Below are 11705 nucleotides of genomic sequence, written 5' to 3'. Positions count from 1 at the left end.
TGACCAGTTCTATTAAATGGAGTTTTGGGTTCGATCTTATCGATTCGGTTTTTCTTGCCTATGAACAACCCGTTCAAGCTCGACCAAACCCACCCAAATGACCCAACCAGCTCAGGGTTTAACTACGGTCTGGGTCCGGCTAAAAATGATCACTCAATTCATGACACGTGTTTCACTCACGTGTATAAATACTCGTGATATGAAACCACACGTGTAATGGGAAACCTCACATAGTGCACTATGCACGGCCAAGTTCAGCAGATACGGAGGTACCAGTGAAGACAGCGTCTCCCGTGAAAAAAGAGTGACAAGAAAAGGGAAATGAGCGCTAAGCAGACGCTTGAACTCGAACCAAGTTTGCCACTTTCGGTTTTCGCCACCGCCCCATTGATAAAGCAAGCGAAGAAAGCAAAGAACCAAGTCAAAGCAACGACGACTTGGGCAAGAAAGAATATATGTCTTTTGATTCTGATCTTCTCCCCCAAGTAGGGAGAACCCAAACAAATCCTTCCAAGCTACCCATTACATCTCCTCGATCAGACAGAGACTTTTGTTTTGCAGGGCGAGTAATACGATGTCCATGACTGACCTTTCTCTTTTTCCTGGTTTTAGATTTTGTCCGACGGACGAAGAACTCATCTCTTACTATCTCAAACAAAAGATTTTGGGCATGGAGAAGAGTGTGCAAGTGATTCCCGAGGTTGTTTTCTGCCAACACGAACCTTGGGACTTACCTGGTGAGATGCACTCATACCCATGGAGAGATTATTCTTTTTTTATGTTTGTTTGATTTGTTTTGAAGTGGTTTCTTCTGATTCCTTTAAACTCCATTTGTTTAACTTGATTTTGATTGTGATTTTATAGAGGTTTTCTGTTGACATGGACGATTTCTTGTCTTGCAACTTTGAATGGTTTTTAATGATCGTGGAGTGTTAAGCATGGAAGTTTTTTTTTTTTTTTTTTTTTGATAGATAGAGTATGGAAGATTTGAGATACTGTTTCTGGGTTTTGGAAACTGATTAGTACTGGTTTATTTTCAACCAGCCAAATCCATCATTCAATCGGATCATGAGTGGTTCTTCTTTGCTCCTCGCGGCAGGAAATACCCGAATGGCTCTCAAACTAAGAGGGCTACTGAAGCCGGTTACTGGAAAGCAACAGGGAAAGAGCGTCCAGTGAAGTCTGGTTCGAATTTGATTGGTGCGAAGCGGACTCTGGTGTTCCACAAAGGGCGAGCACCAGAAGGTGAAAGGACAGATTGGATAATGCACGAATATTCTATAAAAGAAAATTTTCAGGTATTTTTTTTTACGATCCTTCTGTTGTTATGCTTGGCAGTTGCTTTAGTTCCTTTGGTTATCCCCCTGAAATTTCTCGATGAATTGAAATTTAGCCCAATGACCCCAAACTGTATCTCAGTTAGTCAAAAGGGTCTATCACCTCCAAGTGTGAATGGTTATGCTGTTGGTGAAAGAAACCAACCACAGGTTGGTACATCTGAAGCAGGGAAGGAAACAGAATGCTCCTCAGCGAAGCATAGAAGCAGTGCACAATGTTCTTCTAGTGAACAAGTTGATTCAGCATCAGATCTACCTGAGGAAACATGCTCTCTCCAACCCCATACTCATACCAGTGAAAAGGTGCAACTTATTGCTTCTTCACAAATAAGGCTGCAGATAGATTTTATGGAATTGGATTTATCTAGATTGATTTATTAACATTTGGATTTGGATTGAGTCTTATCCATTGAATTTAGTTTGGATTTGGATTGAGTCTTATCCATTGAATTTAGTTTGGATTTGAATCTAACATAGATGTTGAATGTAATTAAAAAATTAAAATAAAAACGACAAAAAAGTGTATTTTATTAATAACATGAACTAAAAATGACTTTGATATTGTATATCATGTATAAAATGAATTGAAAATAACTTCCATGGGACTTGAATCTGTGACTCTTTAGTAAACACAGAACATTCAAACCAACTTTACTAAAAGATAAAATGTAAACTTTATGTAGATATAAGCACATATATCTAAGTGTTATCAGATTGGTTGGGGTGGATTGCTACCTTTTTCTATAATTCTATCCAATTATAAAGAGGTTGGATTTAGATTGGGCTTCTAGTTTGGAAAATAGAAACTATTTTTTTGGACTGTGGTCCTATTCGTGGAGATTTATTTTATACATTTATTAGGTTTCCATCCTCAGTACACAAAAGCCTCAATCTCATGCAGAGGGTTATTATTTCACCATAACCTTTTTTTTTATCATTAACCTTGAATTGTATTAATTGAAAAATGAAATAATTTTTCAGCATCCAAAAGGATGGAGAGAAGGCAGTACATTAGTACAATCAGTTCAAAGCTTCCAATAACTTATAATGTTACAAAGATAAGTTTTTTGGATCAATAACTGTAAAATGTATTAATTAATATTAAGAAGGATTACAAAGCAACGGAGCTAAACAATCTTAGCTCCCTATAACAGTCTATGAGCAGCAAATACAATTACAATAAAGCTCAAAACAAAGAGTTCCTATTAACCCCTTGCCTAACTAAACCATCTGCCAGTGAGTTTGCACTTCTTTTAACCCATTTTTACTGAATTTCAACATCCTTAGTCAGCCACTTAACTTTTCTTTTTTCATTGCTGTACTTCCATATCCTTGAGCTCTTAACTAGTTCACCACCACTTCAGAATCTCCTTCAATGATCAGCTTACTAATTTGCAACTCCTTGGCTCTTCGTACCCCTTCAAGGGCTGCAAGAATCTCAGCCTTCAAGGAGTCTCCTTCCCCAGTTGGTCCTGAAGACACAGCTAACAGATTCCCATACTGCTGTCATCAAAATTCAGTTTAATAAAGCCGTTAGGTGGAGGACTCCAGCAAGAAAGTGATGCCTTCTTAGCTGAAGATAATTCTGCAATTTCCTTCTAGGTTTTTTACCATCTCATCTACTGAGAAATCTGCAAACAAAGGCAAAGTTTGTAGCCAATGTATCACCCTAATATGGATTACTTCCAAAATTACTTCCAAGGTTCTCTCCTTTTCTGAGAATATCCGTGAGTTCCTTTCCTCCCAAACAATCCAGCATACTGCAGCCCTCATACATCTCCACATAACCTTGGCCCTTTTTGTTGGCCCACTCGGCATGAACATGAATAAACTCTCCACATTCAAAGGGGAGGTCCACCTGCACCCAAACAAAGAAGTACACCACTCCCAAATGCTTTTAGTAAACCGACAGGAAATTAGTAAATGGTATTTAGACTCACCATCAGCTTTACAAAGAGCGCACCAGTGAGGACATAAACAACTGTTGGGTCTTTTTCTTTGAAGTAGATCACATGTATTAATTCTTTCCAGAAAGGCTTCCCAACAGAAACTCCAAATCTTAGGGGGTATAGGAAGACACCACACCTCTCTAACAAGGAATGACAGACCCAAAGAAAGAGGTTGTGTTAGAGCTTTAAAGAAAGAAGCACATGTGAAAGAACCGGAGGGGGTGAGAGACCAAATTCTACTATCTGTCTTTGTTGGCTCTAAAAAAACCCTTTCAAGAATGGATAGCAAGGATAAGATACAACTGAACTCTGTATCCCTGATTTCCCTTCTAAAGCCCAAGTTCCAACTGAACCTAGAAGTTGAGTTAGAAGGAACAAGGAATGAGGAAACTGGTTCATTTTTAAGAGTGGAAAGAGTGAAAAGACTCGGAAATTGGTCTTTTAAAGGAGAATCCCCAATCCAGATATGTTCCCAAAAAGTGATGAGATTACCTGGGTGCAAGTCATACCTGATCCATGGAGAGAACAAAGGCAAAATAGCTTGAATAGCTTTCCAAGGTGCTGCTCTTGTAGTCCTTGCCAAAATCCCATCCATTATCTTCTACTCCATGAATGCTGCCCACTATCTTCACCCACAACTTATCCTTCTCCAAAGAAAATCTCCACAACCATTTCCCTAGTAGTGCCAAATTCCTACTCCTTATATTCCAATACCCAAACCTCCCTCCCTCTTGCTATTACAAACCATCTCCCACCAAACCCTATGGTCCTTCTTCTCCTCCCCCGACTCCCAGAAAATCTCTCGTTTGTTTTTCTAACCTATTAGCCACCTTAGTTGGAATCTTAAATACTGATAAAAAGTAGACAGGAAGGTTAGCTAATGTAGACCTAATTAAAGTGATTCTCCTACCAAGAGACAAATAGTTCTTCTTCCAAGTTGCAAGTCTCTTTTCAAACCTCTCCACAACCGGAATCCAAAACTCATCTTTCTGAGGGTTGTCTCCCAATGGCAAACCAAGGTAATTTAGTGGCCAATTAGAAGCTGCACACTCTAGGATGTCTGCACACTTCGATGTCTCCCTCTCCCCCATGTTTACCCCCACTAGACAGCTCTTCTCAAAATTCACCGTAAGGTTTGACATTTGCTCAAAGAGTTGTATAGTGAGTTTTAGGTTTCTTATCCTATTAAGGTCCCCTCCTTCACAAAAGAGTATTGTGTCATCTGCAAATTGCAAATGTGTGAGTGGCACACTCTCCCTTCCAACTCTCCAACCTCTTATTAAGTCCCTGGAGTCTACTCTTGAAATTAATCTCCCCAAAACTTCTGCAACCCTCGTGAATAAGAATGGGGAAAGAGGATCTCCTTGTCTTATTCCTCTCAAAGATGGAAAGAAATCTACCACTATCCCATTTATCAAAATGGATTAATGGCATTTCCTGATACATCCCATCATCCACTTACACCACCTGTCTCTGAACCCAAAATTGACCATAAGCTCCAACAGGAAGGACCAATCCACCATGTTATAAGCCTTTTCTAAATCCAATTTGCATACCACCCCTTTTTTCTTGGATCTCTTGAACTCCAAACTCTCATTTTCTACAAGTATTTGATCTGTTATTTGCCACCCTTTCACAAAAGCTCCTTGGTTGTCTGCTATAATTGTTGGGAGCACTTTTCTAATTCTAATGGACAACACCTTAGTGTTGATCTTATATAGGCTATTTACCAAGCTGATCGGGCTATAGTCCCTTGGGTGATTTGCATTCCTTTTCTTGGGAACCAAGGCAATGAATGTGGAATTTAGCCCCGAGTTTATCACTCCTCTAGAATAAAATTCATCAAACACTAGCCTTAGGTCCTCTTTTAATATCTCCCAAAAATCCTGATAAAAATCCATCGTAAAATCATCAGGGCCCGATGCCTTTGGTCTGTCCATAGAGAACACTGCTTCATTTATCTCTTCCAATTCAAATTTCCTTTCCAGCCATTCCCTTTCCTCCAATTTCAGTGTAGGCCATTCCAGTCCTTCAAGCCATATCCTATTGTTTAGGGGTCTTCTAAAAATAGACCTAAAATGATTTGCAAAGGCCCCTGCAATTTCACTTTGATTGGAAATTATTGCCCCTTCAATCTCCAAACTTGAGATATAATTCCTTCTCCTTCTTCCATTTGCCATTGCATGAAAAAACTTGGTATTTCTATCCCCCTCTTTCAACCACTTACACCTTGACTTTTGTCTCCAACTTATTTCCTCCTGCAGAAGACAATCCTCTAATTGTTTACGTAGATTCCATCTTTGCTCTTTATCCTCTTCTGTAAAACGACCCCAACCTTCCTTACTATCCAAGGCCTCAATTTGAGCAGTGTTTCCTTTCCTCCAGTCTCCCAAACTCTAACAGATTCCACTCCTTGATTCTACTTTTTCAGATGTTGGAGTTTTTTTATGAAACTTCATTCCACTCCATTTCATTGTTGGATTACTCTCAAACCACCAATCTTTACCTTCTTAATGTAACCCGGCTGTCCAAGCCACATGTTTTCAAATCTAAAAGGGGTGGGGCCTGCATTTCTCACCTCCTCCTTACAAATTACTATAGGTCAGTGAACGGATGTCACCCTTGGGAGTGTTCTAGAATTCAAACTCCCCCAATGTTCTTCCCAATCATTTGAAAACAATAACCTGTCCAGTTTGGAACAAATCGGTTTCACTTGGAGATTGGACTAGGTAAAACAACGATGTGACAATGGGATTTCCTTAAGTTCATAGGCATCCACAAATTGATTAAATTTTCTCATGCTCATGGTTGACCTCTGCCTAGGACTATTTGTTTCTTCTATGAATCTGATTACATTGAAGTCACCTCTTAAACACCAAGGTCCTTCCCACAAACCCCTTATATCAGCCAATTCTTCTCATAACTGCCTCCTCTCTCTATAGTCATTCGGTCCATAGACATTGGTTAGCACCCATTCAAACCCATCCTTCACTTGTCTAAACTTCAGGGAAACTGAAAATTGGCCTATCAGTTCTTCCTTACCCTTCAGTACTTCTTTCTTCCACATTGTCACAACACCCCCTGCAGACCCCCATGAGGGCAGAACTGCCCATTTAATCCCCCTACCTCTCCATACACTTCTTACCCACTTAATGTCAAAATTTGCTCTTTTAGTCTCTTGCAAGAGTACTACGTCCGGATCTATTTTCTTAATGGTCTCTTTTATTACTGCTTTCTTCCTAGCACTTCCTAGCCCTCTAACATTCCAACTTATGATCTTCATTTAGCTGTACTCTTGACCCCTTATTCCTCTTACCCTCACTTATTCCCTTACCTCCTGTCCATTTTAACACCAAGACTACTATCTCCTTCCATATCCTTCATCAATCTTTCAACTTCACTTAATTTTTTCCTTTTAGCCTTAGTTTCTTCTCCCTGTTTTTGTAGAAACATTTTTAGATCATTTGGATTTTTCACTTTACATCCCAACTTCTATACAAAAGCTACCACGGAATCCTCACTAGTCAACTCTCTTTCTTTTGACTTTCTATTCCTCCCTCCTTGTTCTGTTTCCCCACCTTTGTCTCCATTCTCCTTAATTCCTTCTATTCTAATTCCCTCTGGCCCTTCCTTCTGTTTATTGCTCACAACTACTTCCTTTAACAGGCACTCAAGTATTTCTAGGATTCTTTTATTTCGTTTTGTTTCTTCCTCATTTTCTATCTCACCCTCCTGACCCTACCTGTCTCCATTGCCATCTCTTACCCCATCCCCACCTTCATGGGTAGCAGCCTCTGGATTGTGATCTGTATTTGGCACATAGGACAAAGAGAAAACATTAGTATTACAAACCGAAAAGACTCAGTTACCTGGGTTGATTTGGGGAAGAATGGGATTGCTGGAATTGGTTGAAAGTGGGGTTCTTCTAACTCCTTGGTTCGGTTCTGGTAAGAATGCCCCCGCCTCCTCTGTTAAACAGAGATCACTTCTCTCACCCTCCTGTTTGTTCCTACCTTTTGTACCCCCGTTTTTCTTCTGGGAAGTCTCAAATACTTCATTATCAATTTCTTGTATGACAAAAAGATTGGGAGAAGCGGCTTTTGAGAATGAGTCAGGCTTTTCACCGACAGCATTAGAGAGATGTTCCATGCTGTTGAGTGTTTAGCTCGTTCTTAGCACAGTAATGAGGTTCCGCAGCTTGCACTTCTTGAAACAAAGTTTCCAAGTTAAGAGCTGCGGCGATCTCTTCCTCTGTGACCTTACCAAACTCAGTCTACCCAGCTCGTGTCTGCATCTTCGGTATCACAGTCTACCCAGCCTTCATCAAAACCCTCCTCCACATTACAATCTCTGGCGTATTTGGGATTTGGCTGGTCTGGTGAAGATTTTCCCCCACCCTAGGACCGTCCGAAGCTGTGCGAGAAACCCACTGTAAGGAGCTCGAGTTCCACACAGTCCTTTTGGAAGAGGTAGCAACTTCTCTACAAGCCTCCTTCTTCGAGGAGGAAGAAAATAGACGGCTGCTATCGACTATAGTCTCCCGCTGCAAACCCCAAATCATGTGCGCACTTAAACATTCATGTGGATTGGGGTTCCACCCAAAGTTTGAACTGGTCGGACCTCCTACTGGTTCAGATGCTCTAACTCGCAGCCCACTTCTTTTTTTAACCATGTCAGCGAAAGATGCGCAGCCTTTTGAGGTTACGCCTAATTCAAGATTATTTAAATTTTTTTCTTTAATTAGCTTGCGTGGCTTTGGGGCTTCCCCCATCGACTTTTCAGCTTCCACTTTAGGCCGACCTGTAGTTTCAAACTCTCTCTCCACCTGTAAGCCCCTAGTAACCCAGCCTTTCACGTCAGCATCATCTTCAGCCTTTATACCATATTCCATCCACAAGAACCTCTATTGTTCTTGGGATCGAATCAGGTTTCACCCCGACCATCCTCACCTCAGCAGCTCGAAAGTCTTGCAGCTGAAATTCCTCCATTTTCCCTCCCAAGAGCCTCACGATATTTCCCACATTTGATTCATCCCAGAGATGAAATGGAATTCCTACCAGTTTGAGCAGGAAGCTTCTGCCAGGCTGTTCCATCTCATTACATAATGGCTTCCACCTTTGAACTTGGACCATGCCTTCTTCACATTCGAATGCAGTAAAGCCTCTGTTTACCTCATCATTAATTCTTAGTATTGCCTTCCTTGCTGAAAAAGGTTTCAATGCGACCTCAGCCTCCAGATTCAGATTAGGCACAACTGAATCTAGAACCTTCCTCCAGTCTTTTATCTCCTTGTTAACTGAGATCACCAATCTGCACTCCCAGTCACCTTGTTCACCTTCAAGCCACAGCTTCAACCCAGTATTGGAGCTCGATATAACCTCTCCAACATTGTAAGATTTCTGCTTCAAGTGCTGCTCCGAACATTTAAGAAGTGCGGAACTTTGTTCCCTTCTGGTAAACAGACCATCTGTTTCCTGGCACCGAAGTATTCTGTTATTGTAATAAACCAGCCTTTTTCGTTGTACCTCAGCTCTACTTCGAACCTCTTTCTTTCCATTTCTAACACATTCTTCCAACCAGCTGTTCTAACCGATTGAAGTAAACCATCGATAAAACCCTTCAACCATAGAACCGCTTCTTCGAACAAGAATATCATCGCCTTCCTATCTTCCCTAATTTTTAGCAGATTCTTACCTCTGAGTCTTCCACTCTCCAGTAAAAGTTTCTTTGATTCATTGTTTAAAACCGATTTCCAACTATTCACCACCTGGAGTCTTTCTTCAGTTCTTTTCTCCATCTTCGACAAGATTACAGAACCTAATCGTGACAGAAGATAATCACTGAGAAGATTACATACCCCTGCCTTAGTGTTCCCCACAGAAGATGGTTCCTGGTTACTCTCTCTCTTGCAAGGGCATTGACTGAAGTATTATCTGATCAAGATATCTGCTTCAATGAGCAGAAATTGGATGTCAAACTGTACCAACAATATAACTTCTCTACATCTGACAGAGTACCCAAGGGCCCACATTCTTCCTCTCCATCCAGCATATCATCACTCTGCAGTCCACTTCTACAATCAGATTTGACTACCCCAGGGAGCAGGTTATTTTCAGACCTTGAAGAAGTGCATGAATCTCGGCTCTCAAGGAATTACTGACCCCAATCAGTCCTGTGAAGCTCATGAGGAAGTTGCTGTTGTGATCTCTCACCACACTCTCCATTCCTGAGGGCCCTGGATTGCCAAGACAGCTTCCATCACAATTTAATTTTAATCTCCTCATCTCTGGTGTTTTCCAGATGGTGGTGACAAATTTTCTTGGGTAAAACTTGCCACAGAAATCCATCCTCTTAGAATATCATCCATTGATAGACCTTTAAATTCTTTCTTGTCAACACACCAAGGAGCTGTCTTTACCATACAACTCTCTATTATGGTATCTTCGACTTTAGCTTCATTATAAAAAATTCTTGCATACCTTTGAAGCCAGACTCCATAATATTACTGTTCAACGCATGGCCACAGAATTTTTACCCCTTTTTTGTAGGCCATAATTAAGTGCTGAATAACTCCAATATGTTTGTAGGATAGAGTCAATTCTATCCAAAAGGGAGAGAAATGAATCCATACCTTATAATAGTATGAACAGGAAAGGAATAGATGGTCAATGCTTTCCCCACAACCAAAGAAAAGATGCAACCTAACCCTTCTGAGAATGCACCTTAAGCTTTGAAGAAAGAAATCATCCTGTCTTACCCTAAATTGCATTTTATTTCTTTGTCTATCCCTGGATGAAGTGATTGCTTAGCATCTCAAACCTCAGGTAAACCTTTAATTTTGCTAGAGAAACATAAATCCACAAATGAATTCTAGGCTTCAGCATTCTACATTTTATCTCATGATATGCATGAATAAATGAAGTGCAGCCTATTTGCACTAATAGAAGCAGAGTTTATCCCATGTGCATTTTTTTGAAGAATCATGAATAAAAAATTCATTAAAAGAAAAAAGAGTTACATCTTAACATCCTTGGTTGTCTAGTTGACACACCACATACATTCTGAAAACTTCAAATTGAAAAGGATTCTACATTACAAGGCTGTAATTCAAGGGTATTCCAAAAATTTTCCAACCAGTTGGCCTTGAATTATCCCATGTGCATGCGTGCGTGTGTGTAGGTTTGTGTTTCACTTTCACGTGTCTGTGAAAACATATTAACTCCCTTAACTAGTGCAAGAATAACAGAAGCCTTTCTTCCAAGGGTTCTATCGACTATACAATATAGATGAAACTCATGGAATAAAAAAGAAGATTATCACATATTACCACCATTTCCTGAGTGTGCCTGTAATCCTTACAGAGTTAATGGAAGAATAACAGTAGGTTCTCTCAGTGGTCATCCAAATCCAATGCATATAATACTGATGGGGACAAATCAGAGTATTACAAAAGACATATGTTAATGTATTTTTCTAGTTTGCTCAGGCTTCCTCTCTCTTTTTCTGAAAGTGGAAATTGTGTATAAATTCCAGAATCATGATGTAGATGATGATTGTTTCGCTGATATATTGAAGGAGGATATTATTCAGCTTGATATCCCTTCAACATCCTCAACTGAGTTACCATTGCCTACAGTTGTTGACAAGTCTGTGTCTGAAAGAAATTATGGACAGTCCATATACACAGCCAAGATGCAGGAGTTTCCCTTCCAAGGAACAGCTCAAAGGCGGATCAGACTGAGAAGATTTAAACGAAGTCCATGTGATGCAGACTCATTGGAAGCCTGTGATGATCACCACGTAGCAGCGGTGATAAGGCTAGATGTAAAGCAATCTGTAAATGGTGCAGGGGATACTTTATTGGTTAGGGCAGTCAATTACCGGCTCATACTCTGGTTTTTCCCTATTTTGGTTTTTTTGCTGGTTTTGTTACTTCTGCTGCCTAGGGGAACTGATCATTTCTAAATGTTCTGATATAGTGCCTTTTGATGATTTATGTACATGTATATAATATAGGATATATAGTGAAGTTTGTTTAAGCTGATATTTATGCAATTGCAAGGGATTGTGGTGAAAATTATGTATCATGAGTTTTGCCTTTAATAGATGGGACATTATATTTTCTAGGGTAGGAGACAAATGGGTATGCCTTACAGCCCAAGCAACTGCAATTTTCAATTTAAATATTTAAATTAATGTATTAATTATTTAATATTAAGCTATTAAGTTATTTAATTAAATTTATTTGCATCCGATTTTCTTATATAACTAAACACTTTGCAACTGATGAATGTCAACTCATTTTCTTTGTCCTTTCGCAATCTAGGTTTTTACATTTAATTCATCAAGATCATCCTCTTCTAAAACCGTGTTTGACTTGATGCGTGGTGGGGTGGTGCTCAAACGCAGTAGGGTAGGA

General features: G+C 39.9%; 1 protein-coding gene across 3 annotated transcripts; it reads left to right on the top strand.

Annotated features, from left to right (window-relative positions):
- The first annotated feature begins 213 nt into the window (after positions 1–213).
- Positions 214–11373, top strand: LOC148847527 (uncharacterized). 3 transcript variants are annotated; one of them, XM_088951529.1, is made up of 4 exons: positions 214–485; positions 613–737; positions 1045–1640; positions 10820–11373. In XM_088951529.1, the coding sequence occupies exons 1-4, from the start codon at positions 322–324 to the stop codon at positions 11249–11251; spliced, it is 1317 nt and encodes a 438-aa protein (XP_088807655.1). In that variant the 5' UTR covers positions 214–321; the 3' UTR covers positions 11252–11373. The 3 variants fall into 3 exon arrangements, with proteins under 3 accessions (XP_088807655.1, XP_088807657.1, XP_088807656.1); XM_088951531.1 differs by having other exon boundaries at positions 229–485; positions 1100–1640; XM_088951530.1 differs by having other exon boundaries at positions 428–737.
- The last annotated feature ends 332 nt before the right edge of the window (positions 11374–11705 follow it).

Source organism: Nelumbo lutea, chromosome 6 (genome assembly GCF_056320005.1).
Source record: "Nelumbo lutea isolate HS-2025 chromosome 6, American lotus-T2T, whole genome shotgun sequence".
Classification (NCBI taxonomy): Eukaryota; Viridiplantae; Streptophyta; class Magnoliopsida; order Proteales; family Nelumbonaceae; genus Nelumbo; species Nelumbo lutea.
Note: the sequence above shows the minus strand (reverse complement) of the source record. Positions and strands in the feature narration are given on the sequence as shown.

What these genes read in the sequence shown, in the direction of transcription:
- LOC148847527 (XM_088951529.1), top strand. Translation starts at nt 322, where the DNA reads ATGAGCGCTAAGCAGACGCTTGAACTCGAACCAAGTTTGCCACTTTCG. An exon ending in CGAACCTTGGGACTTACCTG is followed by an intron (nt 738 to 1,044) that starts GTGAGATGCACT and finishes ATTTTCAACCAG; the next exon opens with CCAAATCCATCATTCAATCG. An exon ending in ATACTCATACCAGTGAAAAG is followed by an intron (nt 1,641 to 10,819) that starts GTGCAACTTATT and finishes TATAAATTCCAG; the next exon opens with AATCATGATGTAGATGATGA.